The 24,505-nt window shown below is 51.5% G+C and overlaps 1 protein-coding gene across 2 annotated transcripts in view; it reads left to right on the top strand.

Moving 5' to 3' along the window:
• Positions 1-24,505, top strand: part of GRAMD1B (GRAM domain containing 1B) — a 118,923-nt gene that overhangs the window by 21,979 nt on the left and 72,439 nt on the right. The window contains exon 1 of one of the 2 annotated variants that reach the window (XM_050983482.1): positions 21,868-22,046. The exons of the other annotated variant lie outside the window; for it this stretch is intronic. Within the exon in view, the coding sequence (XP_050839439.1) occupies positions 22,024-22,046 (23 nt within the window). The 5' untranslated portion in view covers positions 21,868-22,023. Of the gene's footprint in view, positions 1-21,867; positions 22,047-24,505 lie in introns of those variants that run through there. 2 annotated transcript variants of the gene reach the window in all.

Here is a 24,505-nt window from a genome sequence, read left to right as displayed (position 1 = left end):
CACGGCTGTGAGTGCCCCAGAGGTGTTTCCCTGTGCTCCCTGAGCCTCCAGGTGTGTCTCACCTGCTTGGCAGTGCCCAGGCTTGGCTCTCAGCAGTGCCCCTGGTGCAGCCTGGCTCCTGTTTGGGCTCTGCTGCCCTGCTCAGGGCTGCCGTCCCAGGCTGCTGGGAGGTGCCAGCTGGCTGTGGAGAGCAGGGCTGCCCTTGGGGGATTCACTCAGGTTTGTTCTGCTCCTCCTCCCACCCAGCGCTGAGCAGAGAGAGGGAGCCTGTTCTGAGTGGGGTCTGGGGCTCCCTGGGATGGTCTGAAAATGCTCCAGATGTTGGCCTGATGGAGGGCAGGACCAGGAGAGAGAGACAAAGCCATGGTGGCTCCTGCTGCAGCTCTGAAACTTCGGTTCTGCTGGAAAATGAACCAGCAGGGAGCTCAGAGAGCTGAACTGGTCCCAGCTTCCCCCAGCCTGAGCTGGGGCTGTCAGAGATGCACAGAGGGGAGGGTTTGGGTTTGTTGGGCACAGAGGGGAGGGGTTTGGGTTTGTTGGGCACAGAAAGGAGGGTTTGGGTTTGTTGGGCACAGAGGGGAGGGTTTTTGGTTGTTGCACATAGGGGAGGGGTTTGGGTTTTGTTGGGCACAGAAGGAGGTTTGGGTGTGTTGGCCAGATGTGAGGTTTTGGTGTTTGTTGTGCACAGGAAAGGAGGGTTTTGGGTTTGTTGCAACAGAGTGGAGGGGTTTGGGTTTGTTTGGGCACATAATGGAGGGTTTTGGGTTTGTTGGTCAACAAAAAGAGAGTGTTTGGGTTTGTTGGCACATAACGGAGGGCTATTGGGCGTTTGTTGGGCCAGAAATGAGGGTTGGGTTTTTGGTCACAGAAGGGAGGGGTTTGGTTTTGTTGGGCACAGACTAGGGGGTTGGGGTTTTGTTTGGTCACAGAAAGGAGTTTTGGGTTCCAGTGGGCACAGAAGGAGGGGTTTTTAGTTGTGGGCACATCATATGGAGGGGTTTGGGGTGTTGGGCACAGAGGGAGGGGTTTTGGGTTGTTTGGGCCACAGAGGGTAGGGTTTTGGGTTGCTGAGCACAGAAAGGAGGGTTTTGGTTTTGTTGGTCACAGAAAGGAGGGTTTGGGTTTGTTGGGCACAAGGGGATGGTTTTGGGTTGTTGGGCACAGATGGAGGGTTTAGGTTGTTTGGTGCCCAGAATTAGGGGTTTTTGGGAAGGGGTTTGTTGTGCACAGAGGGGAGGCTGCAGGGGCAGCCTGATGTCCAATGTCTGTTGGTGTGTGGCCAGGTTCCTGCAGGAGGGTTTGCATTGCAGCTTGCCTTTGATATCTCGTTGTGGAGAGAGTCTGATTCCTGGCCTGTAACTTGCACATTTCTGTTCTTTTCAATGTCATCAATTTTCATGGGTGTGAGTGACCCAGAGGCCACTCATCAATCTCGAGGTCAGAGCTGCCCACCTCATCTGACAGGGATGCCTTGTTAAGCTGGATAAAATCCAGGATAAAATCCAGGATAAAATCCCTCTCTGGGATGCTTTAGTGGCTTAGAACTGTCCTTCCAACCTTGCTGCATGTGCCCAAACCCCAAGGATTTGGGAATTTTGGCTGTGCTAGTGATGACAGCAGAATGAGTGGATGCTGGAAAGGAGTGCAGGGTTCCCTGAGCGAAAGCAGGGTGTGGGCAGCCCCTCTCTGTGTGCCTGTCCCTGGAACCCACCTTCCGTGGTGCTGGGGGCATTTCAGCTGGGCTGGCATCCTGGGACTGGTGCCATGAGTGTGCCTGGTGCTCCTGCTGCACAAACAAACCCTCTGGGAGTGAATTGGTCCCTCGTGCTCACCCTGTGTGGGGTGGCTGCAGTGCCACAGAGGTGGTGTTCAGTTCAAGTGGGCTGGGATGGGGTGCAGCCCTCCAGGAACCCTTTTTTTATTTCCTAACACCTTTTCCTTGTGAATCATTGCAGATCTGGTTTGCTGTTGCGCCAGAAATATTTGATTAATATTTTTTGGGTGTAGAATTTCCTAGGGGGTGTTCTGGGACCTGGTTAAGGGGAAGTGAAAAGTGATCTTAGACACACAGAACTCCATCTGTGGGTCTAACCAACAGAGAAGACAAATAAAATGTGAGAATGCTCATAATAAAACACATCCCTGAGCTTCTTTGCAGCCAAAATCCAATTTCAAAGGGGAGTTTCCCATTTCAGAAGATTTCCTGGCAGGTGGAAATATGTACCCACCTAATAAAACTCTAAAATGTGATGTCAGACATCCCAGCTGGACCCCAGAGTGTCCCTTCTTGTGCTGCAGAGGTGAGTTAGCAGCTGGAGCTGCTGCTGGGGGTGTCTGTGAGGAGTCAGTGATGTCTGTCACTGCCATCTTTTTACAGAGATTTTTAGCTCAAAGCAGTGGAGTGGAAAGGGTGTCTCAGGGTAGGAACCCCTTGGGTTGCTACAGCTGTAATCTCCTTCTGGTTTTAATAAAATCTCAGAGATTTCAAGCTTCTCTTAAACTTGGGGATGAGATGGGGCAAAATCTCTGAATGTGCAGGGATTTCTTTGATGTGCAGTGGGCAGGGGAAGGATAAATGCACAGGTGAGGAGAAATAGTGCAGGGATAAGTGAGACAAACCCCACTTGGGAGCAGCACAGTGGCAGGACTGGAGGGCAGAAAAAGGTTTATTTTTTACAGCATATTTCCTTTTGTTCTCCCCCTTGACTCTTTGGAGGATCTGGGCCCACAATAATTGGGATTTTGGCTGGTCATAGCCCTGGCTGAGGGAAGCTGGAGGTGCAGGGGATGCTGATCCTTCTGCCTTGGCAGCTGGAGGAGAAATTGCTCTTGAGGCCCAGCGGTGCTGCCTCAGCTTCCCCTGGGGCTGGGGCAGGGTGTGAGTGCTGGGAAGGATCTGGAATTGCTTCCTTCAGCTGGAATGCCTGTGCTGCTGTCCTTCCAGAGCCCTTTGGGTCCCACAGCCATCAGCTCTTTCTGAGTGCAGCTGCTCAATGCAGGGCATGTCTTCTTCATTCTCTGTAGGGACAGAAAAATTCCACTGGTCTGAACTGGGAGTTTGTGTGTTTTGCACTGGTTTGGTGAAGGATCCTCCTGGGATGGTGGTGGACAGAGCTGAACAAAGCAGCTCCCTCCTGCCCTTGCAGTCAGCACACACACAGAGCTCACCACGGCCTGTTCTGTGCTTCCAGTGCTGTAAATCTTTGGAATATGAAAAGATTTGCTGTGGTTACCTTGGGGGATGAGTGCATCTTCACATTTCCTAGCAGCACTCAAAAGGAGAGGCACCAACCATTCCAGAGAGTGTGGATCATAATTTCATGGATTTTACCTCTGCAGGGCATGCCCTGGCTTCCTTCTGAGCTGAACACCCACATTTTTCACCAGGTGTTTTCTGCCATTTCAGGAGATTTGGGGAAAGCTGGGACAGTGGTGGTGGGCAGTGTGCTGGGTCACTTCTGCCCTTGGGAATGTCATTCCAGTAACCATTCCAGTCCAACTCTCAAATGAGCAGAGGATCCATCCTCTCAGCTTTCTGCATCTTACCCCACAGCAGCACTGCATCTGGCAGAAGTCTCCAAGGCAGCTGCTCCTTTAAGCTGGAATTGCCTGTGATGGGAGAAATCTGAGAGCAGAGCAGAGCCCGCTGCCTCCCCGGAGCTCCCTGCCCAGCTCTGCCCTCTCATCAGCCTCGTCACTGCTGCTTCCTCTGGGCCAGGCTGCAGTGACCACAGCAAACCCCAAACCATCCCAGGGCTGCCCCCCTGGCAGCCCTGCATCCTTCCACGCTGGACTCCGAGGTCACGGCTCTGTGCTGCTTTTCCCCCTGCCCCACTGTGCGTGTGTAACCCAGCTGGGATTTTATCCTCTTTGGCTCCAGCCGTCTTTCCTCCCCTGCTGCTGCAGGGAGGCTCCCTCAGGCTGCTGGGACTGGCCTGGGACAGATCCCCCCTTCCTGCCGATGACTGTAACCGTGTGAGTGCTCGCTGACCTCTGCCTTTCTTCTTCTGCTTCTTTGCCTCCCCCTCACTCCCCTGGCCCGTGCAGAGCGTGTGTTGTGCATCCTGGGGAGAAGGTGCTGCTGTGTGTGGAGCAAGGTCAGGCACTGGGATGGCCCCAGCCCAGCTCTGTCCTTGAGCCCCTCTGCTTTTTGTCCCTCTTCTCCTCCAACTTTAACCTAATACTTTACCTAAGAATGTTTCCTGAAGCTCTCCCTGCTGCCTGCTTTCCTTTCCCTCCATGAGCCCTGCCCCAAACCTTTGGCTGCTGAGTGCTGGCTCTGCTGAACCCCTTCCTGCTGTTTCAGTGCTATTCCCATGGAAATATGGGCCTGTTTGGGGGGTCTGGCAAAGCTTCCAGCTCTGTAGGAGTTCATGATTTCTTTACTCTGGAAAAGGATCTTTGCTCCAGGCTTAGGCTCCTTTACATGAGTTTGGGCTTTGTGCAGTACCTGCCACCCATCAGTGCCCTGAGAAACCAGGACTGATGCTGTGTCCCCAGGGGAGGGGGGCTCTGTGGGTCAGGGGCATCCTCTGCCCTCTGTTCCTGTTGCCAGCCTTGGTTCTGCCCTGTTGTTGTTGCCACTGTCCCTGGGAGAGCCCCTGAGCCTGCAGGAGGGGCTGGGGGAGGCTTTCAGGGCTGCTCTGAAATGCCTCTCTGCAGCCTCAAGCTGTGTTCTTTAGCTCCTGTCTCAGGTTTCAGAAATGAAGGATTCAGGATCTTTCTCCTCCTCTGCAGTCATCCCTCTAATGGCTTTTATTCTTAAAGCAAAAAAAAAAAAATCTAGTGTGCATTTTTCACCACTTTCTCTGAAACTGGAGGTTATTTTTTAATAGGATATTGCAGGAGCTACCCCACAGACCCAGATGGGAACAGAAGGTTTGGTTTCTCCAGTGTCTCCACAGATGATCCCTCAGGCAGGGCCAGCCCAGGGTCTCCAGGCTGTTGGACTGCATAGAAAGATTTAGCGTGGTGGACTGGAAAGACTTGGGTTCCAGCAGGTCTGAAGGCTTTATTTAGGCCTTTAAAAGCACCCTGGTTTGGGCAGTCTGCATGTTCAGCATGAAGCTGAGTGGAAATATTGTCCTGTTCAGGTGTTGGGCTGTGGTGGGATGGGAATTATTTCAGACCCTGAGATAATTCAGGATCTCCTTGTCTCTAAGAGCAAAACCCATCTGTCTGCCCCAAGATTTCTGCCCGAGGCAGTGACCTCCTGCTGCCTGCTCACAGTGGCTGCACCTTCTTGGCAGTGAAGGCAAAGATTAGGAAATGGTTTTCCTTTGAATTGACCAGAAAAGGAGAAGGGGGATTTCTCTCTGAGGTGTGCCATGAGTCACAGAGTTCTCTGCTTCCCAGCTTTGCTCGGTGACTGAGCCTTTCCCGGGCTGGGAGAGGTTCTTGCACCACCTCAGGCAAAAGGGAGGCTGAGTTCTAACAGGCAGGACAATGAGGGGAGGCAGAGAGCCAAAAGACAGTGTGAAAGCAGGATTTTTTAATTCCAATATTGCTCAAGAAAGCAGCAGTCACAACCTGAATCATCTTCCTTGCCTCCCTGGTGCTGCCCCTCATTCTCCCCACACAAATATTCCTCCTATCCCCAAGTCTCTCTGGGGAATTATTTTCCTCCTTTGGATGGAGGGCTGGTTTTTTCCACTCTCCAAGTAGCTGGAGGTGCTGTGCTGCTGCTCCACTTTTCCCTCCCTCCCAGGACCCCCAGCTCCAGGGCAGAGGCTGCAGCCCCAGCTCAGAAATGGCTCTCAGCACTCTCTGCCCTGGCCATGGAACTACAGCTCCCATCATGCCTCGAGAGAGAGAGAAATGCTTTTTTTTTTTTTCTTTCTGCTGGAAATGAAGCCTCATGTGACTTCCCAGCCGCTGCAGCGCAGAGGGAGCCCCTGCCGAGGTTTTTTTCCCCGGGAGATGGAGGTGTGCCCTGGCTGGCAGATGCTGTGATGGCACCTGCAGTGCTGCAGGTCGCTGCTGCCTTCGGGAAGGACTCGGGACTGTGCCCACCTGCCAGCCTTTCCTGGGGATCTGTACACCTGTAACCAAGGTGCTCACCATCCACCTCTCTCCTCCTTACATCCTGGCACTCTCTGTAGCAGTTCTTCCTCTCTCCCCGTAACATTTCCTCATTTGTTTCTAATTTCCCTCCCACTGGTTCTGTCTCTAACAGGTTTTGCTTTGCATGCATTTTCCAGACCCACAGAGGGGTTTTTTGGTGCTTCCCTAACTCCTGCAGCCTTTTCTCTTTTTTGCCATATGGGACAATCAGAGTGTGGCTGAAGCAGTGCCTCTCAGGCAGCACACTGAATTCTCTGCCTGCAGGTCACGCACCTTTCCCTGCAAATTAATCCGTCTGAGCCTCCTCAGCCCTTTGTTTGTTGCTGGGCGTTTGAAAAAGGGAACTTTTAGTCCCTGGGAGCCTTTGAGAGGTGAGGCTGCTCTGGGGAGTGTGAGCCATGCAGAGGATGCCCTGCTGGCTGGCAGGGTGATGCTCACCAAGAGCAGTGCTCTCTGATTGCTGAGGAATCCTTTTGGGCAATCAGGAGCTGCAGCCCCGGGCTAACAGGACCACAGGACCGTGGCTGTGGCTATTTATAGAGCCTGGAATTCCTCCCCGGTGCTCAGGCATTTCACAGTGGGCTGGTCCCTTGCTGCACTTCCTCAGGAGATGTTTCCTGTTTGCTTTTAAGTTCAGGAGCTGCTGCAGCCACAGGGAGCCTCTGCTGTGAAGAGGCTGAAACGTGGAAGTTTGACTTTTTCTGAATTGCAAAATTACGATTCTTTAGCTCAGGATTTGCTGAAGGTCCTTCATGAATCTGTTGTGCTTTTCTTTTTTCCTTCCCACGCTGTTGTGAGCTTGGAGAAAATCACAGGAGTAGAAATGTCATTAGGGGACATCTGTGGCTTCTGAAAAGAGGGGCTGGGGAGCAGAGGGTGTGGGTTTGCTGTTTGTGGATCTCTGTGTCTGCCCTGGATGAATGCATTAGGAGGCTGAAAGAAGTGTTCAGGAGAGGGGGTTCATGTCCCTGGCTGGCTGTGTTCCATGGAATCATGGAATGGTTTGGGATGGAAGGGACCTCACACCCATCCAGTCCCATGGCAGGGACACTTCCCACCCACCCAGGTGCTCCAAGCCCTGTGCAGCCCAGCCTTGGGCAGTGCCAGGGATGGGGCAGCCACAGCCAGGGAAGGATTCCTTCCCAAAATCCCATCCAAACTCCTCTCTTCCCGAGTTTGTGCACTCTGAGCACAAAGGAGCAGAGTGCCAGCCTGGGTTTGTGCAGGCATGCGTGAACCCATGAACACAAACAGGGCAAAATCCACATTTCTGTCTGCCAGGGCAGGAGCCCTCTCTGTGCTGCTGGCCCTCCCTAGGGCTGCCTTGGTGCTGAGGGCTCCTGTCCCCAGCCTGCTGCACCCTCTGCAGCAGGGTGGCATCTGTGCCACTGCCCTCCAGCACAGGCTGATGTGGAATATTGAATATACCAACCCCCCGTGGCCTGGCAGGGCTGTGAAATAGTGAATATAATAAACACCCATGGTTCTGCCTGGGCTGTGAGTTAAATATTGAATATACCAACCCCCCCTGGCCTGGCAGGGCTGTAAAATACTGAATATAATAAACCCTTGTGGATCTGCCAGGGCTGTCAAATATTGAATATATTAAACACCCATAGGTCTGCCACAGCTGGAAAATAGTGAATATAATAAACCCTCATGGGTCTGCCAGAGCTGTGAAATATTGAATATACCAAACCCCCCTGGGTCTGCTGTGGCTGAATTAAAAACCCGGGTAGGCTGAAATATATGAATATACCAAACCCCCGGGTCTGCCAGGGCTGTAAGTTAAATATTGAATATAATAAACCCTTGTGGTCTGCCTGGGCTGTGAGTTAATATTGAATATACCAAATCCTCATGGGTCTGCCAGGACTGTCAAATATTGAATATATTAAACACCCATGGGTCTGCCTGGGCTGTGAGTTAAATAGTGAATATAATAAACCCTTGTGGGTCTGCCAGGGCTGTCAAATAGTGACTATAATAAACTCCCATGGGTTTGCCTGGACTGTGAGTTAAATATTGAATATACCAAACCCCCCTGGGTCTGCAGGGCTGTGAGTTAAATATTGAATATACCAAACCCCCCTGGGTCTGCCAGAGCTGTAAAATAGTGACTACAATAAACTCCCATGGGTTTGTCTGGGCTGTGGGTTAAATATTGAGTATACCAAAGCCCCGTGGGTCTGCTCCCTGGGGTGTGACAGTGTGTGGCAGTGCCTGTGCCCAGGGCAGCAGCAGCAGCAGCAGTGCTCTGGTTTTGCAGAGGCAGAGCTGCCCTTTGGTGTGCCCAAACCCTGCCATAAATCCCTCTGTGGGTCTCTGTGTGCTCCTGCTGCATGCCTGAGCACCGGGGGATGAATAAGCACTTTCAGGCAGCACTTTGAGGCAGCACTTTGAGGCAGTGATGTGCTCGCCCTCAGAGCTGGGATCTGCCTGAGCTCTGCAGCGTTTTCCCTGCCTGCCTCTGCTCTGCCTGCCCGCTGCCAGGGCGCTCTGGGGAGCTGCTGGGCTGCCTCACAGGCTCCAGGCTGATTTCCTGGAGCAAAGTAGGCCAGGAGGACCGGCAGGGAGAAGCTGGGGGATGAATGGGGTGGTGTGAAGTCACCGTGCTCCGCCAATCCGGGTAGGGCCACGCAGCTACGGATGCCTCCTGATGCTGAAGGTCCTTCATGAATCTGTTGTGCTTTTCTTTTTTCCTTCCCACGCTGTTGTGAGCTTGGAGAAAATCACAGGAGTAGAAATGTCATTAAGGGGCATCTGTGGCTTCGTGAAAGAGGGGCTGGGGAGCAGAGGGTGTGGGTTTGCTGTTTGTGGATCTCTGTGTCTGCCCTGGATGCATTAGGAGGCTCAAAGAAGGGTTCAGAAGAGGGGGTTCATGTCCCTGGCTGGCTGTGTTCCATGGAATCATGGAATGGTTGGGGATGGAAGGGACCTCACACCCATCCAGTCCCATGGCAGGGACACCTCCCACCCTCCCAGGGCGCTCCAAGCCCCGTCCAGCCCAGCCTTGGGCACTGCCAGGGATGGGGCAGCCCACAGCCAGGGCAGGATTCCTTCCCAAAATCCCATCCAAACCTCCTCTCTTCCCGAGTTTGTGCACTCTGAGCACAAAGGAGCAGAGTGCCAGCCTGGGTTTGTGCAGGCATGCGTGAACCCATGAACACTAACAGGGCAAAATCCACATTTCTGTGTGCCAGGGCAGGAGCCCTCTCTGTGCTGCTGGCCCTCCCTAGGGCTGCCTTGGTGCTGAGGGCTCCTGTCCCCAGCCTGCTGCACCCTCTGCAGGAGGGTGGCATCTGTGCCACTGCCCTCCAGCACAGGCTGATGTGGAATATTGAATGTGCCAAACCCCCCTGGCCTGCCAGGGCTGTGAAATACTGAATATAATAAACCCTTGTGGGTCTGCCAGGGCTGTCAAATAGTGACTACAATAAACACCCATGGTTCTGCCTGGGCTGTGAGTTAAATATTGAATATACCAACCCCCCCTGGCCTGCCAGGGCTGTGAAATACTGAATATAATAAACCCTTGTGGATCTGCCAGGGCTGTCAAATATTGAATATATTAAACACCCATAGGTCTGCCACAGCTGGAAAATAGTGAATATAATAAACCCTCATGGGTCTGCCAGAGCTGTGAAATATTGAATATACCAAACCCCCCTGGGTCTGCCAGGGCTGTAAGTTAAATATTGAATATATTAAACCCCTGTGGGTCTGCCAGGGCTGTGAAATATTGAATATACCAAATTTCCCTGGGTCTGCCAGGGCTGTAAAATACTGAATATAATAAACCCTTGTGGGTCTGCCAGGGCTGTCAAATATTGAATATATTAAACACCCATAGGTCTGCCAGGACTGTAAAATAGTGAATATATAAACCCCATGGGGTCTGCCTGGGCTGTGAGTTAATAGTGAATATACCAAACCCTTATGGGTCTGCCTGGCTGTAAAATAGTGAATATAATAAACCCCCATGGGTCTGCCAGGGCTGTGAGTTAAATATTGAATATACCAAACCCTTGTGGGTCTGCCAGGGCTGTAAAATAGTGACTACAATAAACTCCCATGGGTCTTGTCTGGGCTGTGGGGTTAAATATTGAGTATACCAAAGCCCCGTGGGTCTGCTCCCTGGGGTGTGACAGTGTGTGGCAGTGCCTGTGCCCAGGGCAGCAGCAGCAGCAGCACAGTGCTCTGGTTTTGCAGAGGCAGAGCTGCCCTTTGGTGTGTCCAAACCCTGCCATAAATCCCTCTGTGGGTCTCTGTGTGCTCCTGCTGCATGCCTGAGCACCGGGGGATGAATAAGCACTTTCAGGCAGCACTTTGAGGCAGTGATGTGCTCGCCCTCAGAGCTGGGATCTGCCTGAGCTCTGCAGCGTTTTCCCTGCCTGCCTCTGCTCTGCCTGCCCGCTGCCAGGGCGCTCTGGGGAGCTGCTGGGCTGCCTCACAGGCTCCAGGCTGATTTCCTGGAGCAAAGTAGGCCAGGAGGACCGGCAGGGAGAAGCTGGGGGATGAATGGGGTGGTGTGAAGTCACCGTGCTCCGCCAATCCGGGTAGGGCCACGCAGCTACGGATGCCTCCTGATGCTGGCACTGAGCGCACCTTCCCTGGGGCTTTGGTGCCTCCAGCCCGAGCTCAGCGTGCACCAAAGAGTTACTAGGTCAGGCCCAATCGTTTGAGAGTGTCCTGTGAGGTGAGTGTGCTCAGGGGGATGCAGCTGAGCAGCCTGCAGCCCGCGTTCTGCAGCGTGCCCGTGCGTGGTCTCTGGTATGGCTGTTCTGCACCATCGCTGCTTCACCTGCCTGCCTGCCCCCCCCACTCTTCTCTGCCCTCCCCACATCCACCCCCCTCGTGTCTGAGCACTCCTCCTGTACCTGTGCACTGCCCAGAACCCACCTGCTTTCCTCCTGTCCTCCTGACTCCTGAAATGCCCATTTCGGGTGGGTGGGTGGGGTGGGGTGTGTGACTCTCTCTTCTTGCAGAGAGGGAGGGAGGATGAGCAGCTGGCTGAGTCTGGGCTGGTCCCTGCTCACTGCAGGCTGGGTTATCCCGTCTCTCTGCAAGCTGGGTTGTTCCCTGCCCACTGCAGGCTGGGTTATCCTCTTCTCTCTGCAGGCTGGGTTGTTCCCCTGGGTCACAGCAGGCTGGGCTCCAGCTCACTCCAAGCTGGGTTCTTCCCCTTCTCCCTGCAGGCTGGGCTCTTCCCCTGCTCAGTGCAATCTGGATTCTTCCCCTGCTCACTGCAGGCTGGGTTGTTTCCTGGCTCACCCCAAGTTGGGTTGTTCCCTGCTCACTGCAGGCTGGGTTCTTCCCCAGCTCGCTGCAGGCTGGATTGTTCCCTTCTTACTGGAAGCTGGGTTGTTCTCTTCTCAGCTTTGTTCCCCTCTCACTGGGAGCTGGGTTGGATTATTCCCTGCTCAGTGGGAGCTGGGTTGGATTATTCCCTGCTCAGTGGGAGCTGGGTTGGATTATTCCCTGCTCAGTGGAAGCTGGGTTGGATTATTCCCTGCTCAGTGGAAGCTGGGTTATTCCCTTCTCCCTGCAGGCTGGGTTGTTCCCTTCTCACTGCAGGCTGGGTTGTTCCCTTTTCCCTGCAGTCTGGATTGTTCCCTTTTCCCTGCAGGCTGGATTGTTCCCTTCTCCCTGCAGGCTGGGTTGTTCCCTTTTCCCTGCAGGCTGGATTGTTCCCTTCTCCCTGCAGGCTGGGTTGTTCCCTTCTCACTGCAGGCTGGGTTGTTCCCTTCTCCCTGCAGGCTGGGTTGTTCCCTGCTCACTGGAAGTTGGGTTTTCCCCAGCTCCCTGCAGGAGCTCAGCCTGGGAAGGAAGCTGGGAGCAGCAGCCGGAGGAGCAGGGTCCTCTCTGTCCCTTCTGCTGGACCCTTGGGTGGTGGCAGGGGGAGGAGTTGGGGGCATGGCAGTGGCTCAGGTCTTGTGCCAGGCTCCAAACGAGTTCCAAACCCGGGGCCATCCCCTTGAGACGCTTTTCCTGCCCTTCTCTGGGGGGGCAGACTCTCAGCACTAACCCCGAAGCGACTTTCATTGTTCTCCTCCTCCTGGCAGGTTGTTTCCCTGTTGTTCTTCCTCCTCTTTTGACTCTCCCTTTCTCTCCCCTCCCTCCCTCCCTTCTCCCCTGATGCCCTTGTTCACTGCTAGGCCAAGCAGAAAGCATGGAGACGTCTGATATGGCGACAGCAAAGGTAGGATGGAAATGCTGCCGGCCTCACTGTGCGTAAGTGGTTTCGCTTGGCACCTTCTTACTCTGCCTCTCCTCCTGCCCCCTGCCCACCCTCCCTGCTGTGGGAGAGCCAGGGGATCAGTCTGGACCCTGCTGCTGGCCTGGGGACGGGGTTGGAGCCCTGGGAGGATGTTACAGCTCTGAGGCTGGAGGAAATGCTGCAGTGTTGGGGCTGGGGGCAGAGGTCGGGGTGGGAGGGAGGGAATGTGGGGGCTGGTGGTCCCTCCGTGGCATCCGAGGCGGGAGCAGGGATGCTGCTGAGTGAGGGAGTGACACTAGATGGTGCTTTAGGGGCAGCTTTCCACTCCCAGGGATGGTTCTGCGAGGAGAAATTCCTTCTGGCAGCCTCTTTAATGTGTTTTTTGTTGGTTTTTTTTTTTTGGAAAGGATGTCGGGGGAGTGTCAGAAGCGAGAAAGTAATTCGAGCTTATGGGTGCACCCACCCTTTTCTGCAAGGCTTCTCTGTTGCCTGTGCCTTGATTTCACAGGGCTGTGGGCTCTGCTTTCCTGTGGGCTGGGAATCTGGCAGTGGAACTGGGTGGATCCAGACGGGTTTGAGAGGTGGGAATGGCTGGGAGGCACCGGGCTGGCACCACTGGGTGGCTGAACATCATGGCACGGTGCCTTTAGAGCCAGGGTTTGTTCTCCTGGCCACCAAAAGGACCCTCCTTGGGTCAGAGCAGGGTCAAAGTGCCGGGGATGTGTCTGACAAAGGGATGAGGTTCAGCCTGGCTGCAGAGAGCCATGGCTTGCAGGGAGTGGGGAAGGGCATAAATAGTTAAAAATCTCTGCTCTGGCTGGATCCTCCAGCACGGCTGTGTTCCAGGAAGAAACCCCTTCCTGGGTGCAGAATTCCCTGGCCAAAGCCCTCCCTGGTCAGGCAGGGCTGCTGGACTCCTGTCTCAGCTGGGATCCCAGCTGAGCTTTCCCTGTCACGTTTATTCCAGCTGTAATCACATTTATTCCATCCTTTTCAATCCCACTTCCCAAAGCCTGGATGATGCTGGGGAAGGTTCTGCCCCAGGACTGGGTTGCTCCTTGATGCAGCTTTTGAGTTTTTGAAGTGGTTAGCAATAAATTGTATGATGTGCTTCTGGGTAAATGTTGCTTTGTAAAGGTGAACCCGTCCTCATTCTCACATTTGCTGAAACCTCAACTGCTGCAAACCCTCTTCAAGCTGGAGGGCTTGGAAAAAAATAATCATTGAGGGTGCTGAAGGCTCTGTGGCATTTCAGTTAAAGTTGTGGTGGCGTTTTGGGGAACTCAGTTTTATCTCTGGCTTGACCAACAGACATTTTCCATGGCAGGAACAACAGAATCACTTGAAAATTGTTTTTCTCTGTACCTGTTTTTGTAGGTTTTGGTTTTAATTAAAGGGAAATGTGACCTGCAGTGTTAAAATGCCATCTTGGCGTGAATGTACTGAAAAAAATCTGATTTTCTTTTTGGAGAAATGGAAAACTGAGTTGAGTTTGAACCTTCTAAACCAGATACAACTGGGAATCAGTTATGTAGGCATTCCTGGGATGTGCACAGGTTTATTTGAGCTCAGCCTCGGCGAGGGCTGATATTTAGTCCCCAGTTCTTTATTTCAAACCCCAAAATTCTGCTTTCTTTGCTGACTTTGAGCCAGTTACCCTGTGAGGAGTTTGGAGCGTTGAAGGGACTGGGAATTTTGCTTGATGTCTGCTGAAGCTGAGTCTGGAGGAATTTCTGAGGAGGTTGGAAGGATTTGTTTCCTCCTGCTGGAATGCTTCCAGCATGGCCACGGGCTGGGGTGTTGTGTCAACAGCTGCTGTCCGTGTGTCACCGTTCCACTGGTGTCACCCCTCTGTGTCACCGTCCCACTGGTGTCACCCCTCTGTGTCACGTCCCACTGGTGTCACCCCTCTGTGTCACTGTCCCACTGGTGTCACCCTCCTGTGTCACATTCCCACTGGTGTCACCCCTCTGTGTCACCGTCCCACTGGTGTCACCCCTCTGTGTCACCGTCCCTGGTGTCACCCCTCTGTGTCACGTCCCACTGGTGTCACCCCTCTGTGTCACCGTCCCACTGGTGTCACCCCGCTGTGTCACATCCACTGGTGTCACCCCACTGTGTCACAGTCCACTGGTGTCACCCCTCTGTGTCACTGTCCACTGGTGTCACCCCTCTGTGTCACCTTCCCACTGGTGTCACCCCTCTGTGTCACTGTTCCACTGGTGTCACCCCTCTGTGTCACGTTCCACTGGTGTCACCCTCCTGTGTCACCGTTCCACTGGTGTCACCCCTCTGTGTCACGTCCCACTGGTGTCACCCCGCTGTGTCACCGTTCCACTGGTGTCACCCCGCTGTGTCACCATTCCACTGGTGTCACCCCTCTGTGTCACATTCCACTGGTGTCACCCCTCTGTGTCACCATTCCACTGGTGTCACCCCTCTGTGTCACCGTCCCACTGGTGTCACCCCACTGTGTCACCGTTCCAGTGGTGTCACCCCTCTGTGTCACCGTCCCACTGGTGTCACCCCGCTGTGTCACCGTCCCACTGGTGACACCCCTCTGTGTCACTGTCCCACTGGTGTCACTCCCTCCCACTGTGTCCTTCCTTCTCTGCTGAGGCGCCTTCCAGCCTGTCCCTGTCACATCTCCTGGAAAATCCCTTTGCCAGGGTTTCTCTCCTGGGAAGCTGAGAAGCCCCAGAGGAAAAGGAAAACAAGAATGATCTGATTGCTCCTCCTGTGTTTGGAGATTGTTCACCCACAGGAGATTGTTGGGTTTCTGTTTTTGGTTTCTTGTGAATTGTTTTGACTCTTTGACTTGGTGACCAATCACAGCCAGCTGTGTCAGACTCTGGTGACAATCAGGAGTTCTCATTATCATTTCATTTCATTTTCATTTTCATTTTCATTGCATTTCATTTTCATTTTCATGTTCATTTTCATTCTTGTAGCTTTCTGTCTGTATCTTTTCTTTATTCTTTAGAATAGTTTTAGTATAGCATTATTATAATATAATATTATAGATATAAAATATGTATAATATACAATATATAATATAATAGAATAGACAATAATATACAATAATATACAAGAATATAATGTAATGTAATATAATATAATATAATATAATATAAGGTATGATATAATATATAATATGGTATATATAATATGTTAAGCTTTCTGTCTGTATCATGTCTCCATTCTTTAGTGTAGCTTAATATATTAGATATAGAATATGATAAGATGAGAAGAGACGAGACGAGAAGAGACGAGAGAGAAGAAAAGACAGACAGGAGAAGAGAGACAAGAGAAGAGACTACAAGAGAAGAGACGACAAGAGAAGTAGAAGAGAAGAGAAGATAATAATAAGAGAGAATATAAGAGAAGATAATATAAGATAATAATATAAGAGAATATAATAGAAGATAAGAGAATATAATATGAATATATAATAGATAAGAATATATAATAATATATAATAATATATAATGTAATAATATATAATATAATATAATGCCTTCTAAGAACCCAAAGTGAGATTCTCAATTCCTCCCTCATCCTTGGGACCCAGCAAACCCCACACAGGCTGTCTCAAGGCCTGGCATTTCCTGCCATGCCAGAGAATGGTGTGTGTGTCCCCCTCCCCAAAAAAAAGGAGAAATTCAATTTTAATCCATTTTTCATCCTCATTTTGGGGCTTTTCAGAGCTGTTGGTGGGCCTGGAGAGCTGCTGTGGGACAGGGACACGGGGCTGTGTCACCTCCAGCTGTGCTTGGCCTGCCAAAAGTGAAACCCCTGCATTGCTCCATCCCTGCTCCTTGCAGAAAAAGCAAATTAAACTCTTGGAGAAGGGGGAGGAAAAGATCAGGTGAGTGTGGAGCTTGTTGAGCAGGCAGGGGTCACTTCCCAGGTGAAAGAAATGGAGATTGTGAAATCTGTGAGCTCCTTTCACCCCTGGCTCTGCAGGGTTCTGCTGCTCTGCCCTCAAACCCACTGCTGGAAATCCTCTGGATTTGAGGGAGTCATGGGAGGCAGTTCAGCTGAATTGTTCCATCCTGGGGGATGTGTCCTGTGCTGGGTGAAGGCAGCCAAGGTTCCTTTTACAGCATCTCAGGGCATCTCGGAGCTGATTCCCTTGGCCTTCACAGGAGCAGTGTCTGCAGGGGGGCAGGACAGACCAGCTCTGTGTGAACCAAACAATGCCAAATATTCAACTTTTCCTCCCTCTGGTTGCCTCTGTGCTTGCAGCTTCCCCCAGGCCCTGCCTGTGCAAAAATTGCCATTTTTTTTGCATATCCTGTGCAAAAATTGCCATTTTTTTTGCATATCCTGTGCAAAAATTGCCATTTTTTCTCTGCCTCCTGTCCCTGTCTGTGCACAGACCATGGCCAGCCCTGCTGATCCTGACAGCACCAGCAGGATTTCTTTCATCCAAGTAGGGAGCCAGGAAAAAAAATAGGAACTCTGGTTTATTCCAGACCTAACTTTTAAAATCCACGATAATTTGTGCTTACAGATCCTGTCTTTTTATCCAACCCTCTTTTTATTTTTTCTGCTCCTGATCTCCCAAGTTTTTCTTCAGTTTTGAGAAAGTTCTGCCTGGTTTTGGCTCTGTTGCTGTTTTTAGTGTTTGTGTGTGTGTGCTGCTGCTTGACTTCCTCCTCCTGACTGGTGCTGGAGGCAGCCAGGAGCCCCAGGGGAGGTTTTATTAATGGAATTCTTCATCTGGACCAGGAATACTCAAAATGTTACTGGCACCAGGCCAGGATCCAAACTATCCCAATTATTTTTGAAGTTTATGAGAATTTTTTTTCACTGGGAGAAAGGACAGGGATGAGGCAGGACAGCACAGCCACATGAACTTGTTTTATTGTTATTTATTGTTTGTGCTGAGCAAATGATGCATCTAATTAAAACAGTGAAATTCCCACCCCCAATAATCCCAAACATGGGATTCTGATAAAAACATTGGGTTTACAGCCTTGGTGGCTGGAGGGGAAGATGAACCTTTGGTCTGACACCCTGTATGAGGGGTGAAAATGGTGAAAATGTGTATTGATGGCTCTGTGAGGGCACCTGCACATCCTTCAGAGCAGCTCTTCAGCTCAGCTATCATGTTTATTTTCATAAAACATCAAAACAAACTCTAAGGAAACCCAGTGTTTACCCTTTTATGCCTATTTTTAATTTTTCGTATGGAAAAAGAATTTTTACCCAAACACCAGTGCCTTGGGAAAGCTCCTTTGAATGCAGAACGTGATCATGAAGGATATTTGCCACTTAAATTGGCATTTGCACAGATGAGGACAATATAGCAGTGATGCTTTTAGAGCCATTTCCAGAATTCCAGCCTGCAGCAGCACAGAGCAGTGGGAAGCAGGGATTTATGGAGCTCCTTTTCCAAAACAGGGGCCAGAAATGCCTCTGGACCCCTCAGCCACAGCTCTGACTGGGTTTTTTTTTTTTTTTTTCCCATTTTCCCCTTTAGTGGGGTGGAGTAGGTAGATAATTAATCTGGAATTCATCTTGCATGTGACTGATAGGTATTCTTAGCTCTGAGGAGGTGGCTGTGCACAGCCCATCCCTCCTGAGCCCTACAGCTGCTTCTGGCTTGCCTTATTTCAATTTTAATACCTTTTTATTATTATTTTTCCCCACTGGAATAGTTAAATGCAGAGGATGGGGGGAAAGTGAAGGGTTTGTCCATTGTGGACCAGCCAGAATCTGGGATTGGGGTTGGGAATACCTGACCCCCTCCAATGCTGGGAGGATTTTTTGGCCATCACATTCCAGAGACATTTGAACAAACACCTTCCCAGCCATCTCCTTCCTTTGATGATTTCCCCACCCCTCACTTTATTTGGATTTAAAAAAAGAAAAAGGAAAAGTGCCTGGCTGCTTATCTCTTAATACCTTTCTTGCCTGAGCTTTGATTTGCAGACATGTGACTCTGCAGCATGAGGCTGTCCCAGATTTGCCAGGCTCGCAGGGCTCCTGACCCATTTTACTGCAGTTGTGAATTCCCTCCCTCCTGGACAACCTGCAGGCCACAGCTGCAGAGCTTCTCCTGGGGAAAAGCCCAGCCCAAAGCCCAGCCCAAAGCCCAGCCCAGGCTGCTGTAGGTGGGACCTAAGAAAGGCTGGGATTGTGCAGGGTGAGGTTTTGGGGTGTTTTTTCCATGGGGAAAGGTCTGTGCCTGACTTTATGGTTAAATGAGTGGGTTTGGTCTAGAAATAAGCAAGAAATGCATTGCAAAGTTGTTGTTGGAGCAAATTCCCCAAGCAGGGGTTTGGGATCTCCCTGCCTGCCCTGGGGCTCTCCTGCAGAACTCCCCATTTCAGGGTGACTCCCCCAGTATCTCCAAATTCAGCCCAGGTGCTGTTTCATTTCATCTACCCTGGAATGATCCAAGCCCCCCAAAAGTGATTTCCTGCTGAATGCAGAACTGGAACTTTGCTGCTCTCCATCTCTTCAGGGCTTGGGAGAACCAGGAAAATAAAAAATCTCTTTGTGGTTATCAGGCACAGGAGGAGAGCAAGGAACCACATTTGTCACTTTCTAAAGGGAAAGAATCCCAGAGTTCCCTCAGACAATGTCACTGAGAGCTTTGCCAGCCAGGACAGAGCTCTGGAACTGCCCCAGGCTCCCCCTGGCCCCTGAGCAGTGAACAGAACCAGGGTGGTGATTTTACACAGCAAGGTTTTCATGTCACAATGGGGATGGGGGTGTGAGTGCAAAAAAAATGGACAAAATACCATTTAAAGCCCTTCAAGAGAGTAGAATATTTATTTACACACAGCTGCCTGCTCTCTTTCCTCTGCCACCCCTAAACCTGCTGAATTCCTGCAGGATTTAGAATCCAGACTGTTCCTACCCCAGGACCAAACCCCTTCAGAGCTGTGTGGAATGAAAGTGTGGGTGGACATTCCTGGACACTCCCAGGCTTCACTTTTGGAAGAACTTTACAGATAAATAATGAAATTATAAATCATTTAAAATACACTGCCCCACTCCCCAGCTCCTGCTGCCTGCAGTGTGCTGGGATCCCAGGAGATAAACAAGAATTCCAGGGAAAATGCAGGAAAAGGGGGTGGAAATGCAATATTTGGCACTTTTCCCTTCAGGCCGTGCCCTGTGGGTGTGGGGTGCTGGCTCAGCTCCAGAGCAGCCACTTGGCCCCTGCCTCCGAGAAGAGTTTGGCTTCCATCAGGAAATTCGGTTTGCCATCAGGAAATTCAGCTTTCCTTGAGGAATTTTGATTTTCCATCAGGAGCTTCGGTTTTCGATTTGGGAAATTCACTCTTCCATTTGGAAATTCAGTTTTCCATTAGAAAATTCACTCTTCCATTTGGAAATTCAGTTTTCCATTAGGAAATTCAGTCTTCCATTAGGAATTTTGGTTTCCCGTTAAGAAATTCGGTTTTCCATTAGGAAATTCAGTTTTCTATTAGGATATTCAGTTTTCCATTAAGATATTCAGTTTTCTATTAGAATATTCAGTTTTCCATTAGGAGTTTTGGTTTTCCATTAGGAAATTTGGTTTTCCATTAAGAAATTAACTTTTCTATGAGGATATTCGGTTTTCCATTAGGAAATTCAGTTGTCCATTAGGAAATTTGGTTTTCCATTAGGAAATTCAGTTGTCCATTGGGAATTTTGGTTTTCTATTAGGAAATTCAGTTTTCCATTAAGAAATTCAGTTTTCCATTAGGAAATTTAGATTTCCATTAAGAAATTCAGTTCTCCATTAGGATATTCAGTTTTCCATTAAGAAGTTTAATTCTCCATTAGGAATTTTGGTTTTCCATCAGGAAATTCAGTTTTCCATGCGTTTCCACAGCCCCCCAGGCTGACTCTCTTCCCTCCAGGAAGCTGCCCAGGGGTTGTGTCAGGAGCTGTGGTGATAGGACAAGGAGAGATGGGTGCAAACTGAAATTTGGGTTACATGTCCCAGCAGGGATGGATTTCTCTCTTTTGGCCTGAGCAATCAGCTCCTCCCTGCTCTGGGATAGTCAGGAGCTGCAGGGGTGCTTTGGCAAACCCCCCCAGGAGCACCAAATATTGCAGCAGCAGCAGAGGGAGCAGAGCCCTGGGCTCTCCCTGCAGCTCCCCTGCATGGGGAGGACCTTGTGCTGGAAGAGAAAAGCAAATCAGGCTCTTGCTGCAGAAAAAGGCCAAGGGAGCACAACCCACGTGTGTGAGGGACCTTCAGGACTCCCTTCTGTGCTTGCTGGCCCCAGAAAATGATTTCACACGTGGGGAAGCACGGCCAGGGCTGAGGGGAGAGGGAGAGGGGCTGGATGAGAGCAGGGAGTGACAGGGCAGGGGGGATGGCTGCTCACTGACAGAGAGGAGGGGGAGAGTGGAGAATCAGAAATATTCTTTACTGTGAGGTGCAGGGAGTGCAGGGGAGATGGCTTCTCACTGACAGAGAGGAGGGGTAGATAATAGAAAATATTTACTGTGAGGGGCACGGAGTGACAGGTTGGGGGGGATGGCTTCAGAGTGACAGAGAGGAGGGGGAGAGTGGAGATCAGAATATTCTTATGTGAGGGCAGGGATGAGGGGGCAGGCTTCACTGAAGAGAGGGTTAGATAATAGGAAATATTTACTGTGAGGGCAGGGAGGTTGGGATGCTTCGATGAAGAGAGGAGGGTAGATGGAAATCTTTACTGTGAGGGGCAGGGAGTACGGGGGGGATGGCTTCACAGTGACAGAGAGTAGGGTTAGATTGGATAATCAGAAATATTCCTAATTGTGAGGGTCATGGAGTGACAGGGCAAGGGCAGATGCCTTCACACTGACAGAGTAGGGTTAGATTGGATAATAGGAAATATTCTTTATTGTGAGGGCAGGGAGTGCAGGGGGATGGCTTCACACTGATGGAGAGGAGGGTTAGATAATAGGAAATATTTACTGCAAGGGACATGGAGTGACAGGACAGGGGGGATGGCTTCAGAGTGACAAAGAGGAGGGTTAGATAATAGGAAATATTTACTGTGAGGGGCAGGGAGTACAGGGGGCATGGCTTTGCACTGATAGAGGGGAGGGTTAGATAATAGGGAATATTTACTGCAGGGACATGGAGTGATAGGTGATAGGGCAAGAGGGGATGTCTTCACACTCACCGAGAGGAGGGTTAGATTGGACAATCAGAAATATTCTTTACTGTGAGGGCCATGGAGTGCGGGGGGATGGGTTTGCACTGACGGAGAGGAGGGCTAGGTTAGATAATAGGAAATATTCTTTACTGTGAGGGGCGTGAGACCCCAGAACAGAGAAGCTGCGGATGCCCCATCCCTGCAAGTGTGCAAGGCTGGCCGAGACGCTCTGCCCGGCGCTGTCCCTGCCGTGGCTGGGGGCTGGCAGCAGCAGCGGCCCCTCGCTGTCCGTGGCGCACCGGGGGCCGGGAGGGGCTGCGGGCTCTGGGCCGGCGGAGCGGGGCCGGGCGCTGCCGCGGGTGCCATGGCATGCTGCGGTCCCGCCGCTGCTGCACATGCTCAGCAGAGAGCGGGGCGGCTCAGCCCCAGCCCCCGGCGCTGCCGCTGCTGCTGCGGGGAGCCCTGCGCGCCTCGCCGCGGCTCCGGGGGCGCGGGGGGCGGCCGTGCCCCGGCTCGGCGCATGGGGCTCGGCGCTCCCCGCGGGACGCTCGGCCGGGGCTGCTCCAATATGTGCTGGGACCTCTGGAGCTGTCAGTGGGCAGACAAGGACACGGGCAGCGGATTATCGTGGCTGTACTAATGAAAGGGTTCAAGCTCGCCTGGTAAGCGCGCGGGGCGGAGAAGGGCTGGGAGGGGATGCTGCTCTCCCCCGCTCTCTCCCCAAAATGGGGGAAAAAGGGATGAGATCCGCCAAGTTCCGCTGCGGCATGGCCGGGGGGATCGGGGTGCGGGGAGGGAGGCAGCGGGAGAGGCTCGGGCGGAGGATGCGGCGCTGGGCCGCTGCTGTCCGGCAGCTCCGCAGCCGCTGCGATGCCCGGAGCGCTCCGGCCGCATCCCCTCCCCTGCTCCGCTGCCGGGCTCTGCCCCAGCCGCGTCACCCGGGCCCGGGGCTGCCGGGGCTGCCGGGGCTGCCGGGGCTGCCGGCTCACGCAGGAAAATAACCGCGGGCAGATTCTGCCCAAGAAAGGCGGGGGGATAAAAAACTGTTTTGGATGCTGCGTGCGGGGAATGGCTCCTGCTCGGCTTGTCCTCTAAGCAGCGGATTTTGGGGATGCTCCTCGCTGGCGTGGTGCTGTAGGGACATCGATAGCAGAGTTCCAGGGAGCCCAGAGCTGCCGGCAAGGTACCCGAGGGCTCCATAATTCTTTCATCGTTCCTGGGTGTTTTGGGGAGAAACTCACCAGGTTTGGCTAAGTGGGCAGTGAAAGAAAACATTGTGTGGGTGAAAGGCAATTGACAAAGCTCTGTGTGTGTGTGCGTGTGTGTCTGAAATGTTCCCACGGAGATATTTTGTTGGTCAAGTTTGTATTTTACAGGGGTAGGTAAATATATATATATATATATGTATATAAAAATAATAGAGGATACAAATATATATCTCTATATAAAATATAATATAAACTTGACCATCAAAGGCTTACATAGAATCCCGAGTGTATCAAAACTATTTTAAATTTCCAATATGTCAAAACCACTTAGTTAGAATAAATAGGCTTTGAATTATGATGATGAAATTGATTTAACCAGAACTTTATCAGATGGGAACGGCTCCACAGTTAACAGAGGAATGTGACTTCGTAATTTGGGTTGAATTGGATGACAAGGGCAATGGCAAGGCCTGTTTCTTTTCCTTAATCCTTTTTTTTTTTTTTTTCTGTAATGAAAAAGGAAATAATCATAGAAATAACAGCCTCCTTCTCAAGTGCACTAGTTTGCATCAGGATGAATTTGGTGCTTTGAGATCCTCGCCTGTAAAGTGTGAGAAAACAGCAAAGTTATTTTGCATTTGTTATTTTACTTATGGTTGCTATTTTAATTTTATCTCTCTCTTTTTTTTTTTTTTTTCTGTGTAAAAAATAAAAGCACCACAGTGTAGCACTAGGAAGCATCTTGTACTGGGCCCCAGGGGACAGACCCAAGCCAGGGATGACTCAATAGGTCATCTCTTTTTCTAATTTCTCTAATTCTCTCTTTTATTTAATTACGCTGAGAGCCTTTGAATTTTCCCTGTGTATACATGGCTCTGTGTCACACAGGCTGTACAAACGACACAGATATTAGCATTTGAAAATACTACACGATGGGTTTTTTTCTATTTTGGAATGAGAAAAAGCCCCTCTCTCGCAGCGATCCGCCGCCTTCTGTGCTGTGCAGCCGGGCTGAGGAGTTGCATAATGGCTCGGTGGAGGGGCAGGAGAGCAGAGCATGTGCTGGAGCTGCCGGGATTGCGGGGATGCAGCGGGGCCATGGCTCTGCAGAGCCACTCCATCCCAGCGCTCCACGGCGGGGCTCTGGCGTTCCCGGCTCATCCTGGCAGCTCCCGCTGGAGCATCCCGGTGCCCGTGCGGGCTGGGAGGCTCCGGAGCCTGCCTGGGGACATCAGGAGATTACAGCGCTGGGGGAAGTGCTGGCCGGGCTGCAGCAGGTGACGCTCTTCCCTCTCCGTTCCTCGGGCTCCCGGCACGGCCCCGGGGGCTCTGGGCACTCCTGGGCCCCTTTGTTCTCCATAAGGATCCCGAGCAGTTCCCCCCGGCTCTCCTGGAATCACCTGACAGGTGCTACCCGAGCCCTGCCTCTCAGCATCCCCCTCATCCCAGTCCCAAAATCAAATATTCTGACTGCTCCCCTTATTTAATTATAGAGCATTCTGGATCTCTACAGCTGTCACTCGTTCCCCCTAGGATATTTTGTTTGGTTGGTTGTGCTGCAATATCCAGCACAGGAGGGTGAGTTAGGGATGTTATTTCAGGCCCTACTTTGCCCAGATCTGTGTGTTTGTCCCTGCTGGATGCATTGGAGGAGCACAGAATGAATGCAGGGCTCTCTGAACCTGCTTGGGGTGTTTAATGTGGGCTGGACAGCCTGGATACAAAATGGGCTTAGAGGGTTGGGATTTATATAAAGGAAAAACATCCAGAGCCTGGGCTGCAAACAAATCCTCTGGTCCTTGGTGCAGGGCAGCACTGCTGGGGTTAACCCAGATTTCCTCCTGGAGCCATGCTCAGGGACACATGATGTCTGTCTGTACCAGGGAGGGACAGAAAGCTGCCAGTAGCGAGCA

Source organism: Serinus canaria, chromosome 24 (genome assembly GCF_022539315.1).
Source record: "Serinus canaria isolate serCan28SL12 chromosome 24, serCan2020, whole genome shotgun sequence".
Classification (NCBI taxonomy): Eukaryota; Metazoa; Chordata; class Aves; order Passeriformes; family Fringillidae; genus Serinus; species Serinus canaria.
This window is presented reverse-complemented; position numbering and strand designations above follow the sequence as displayed.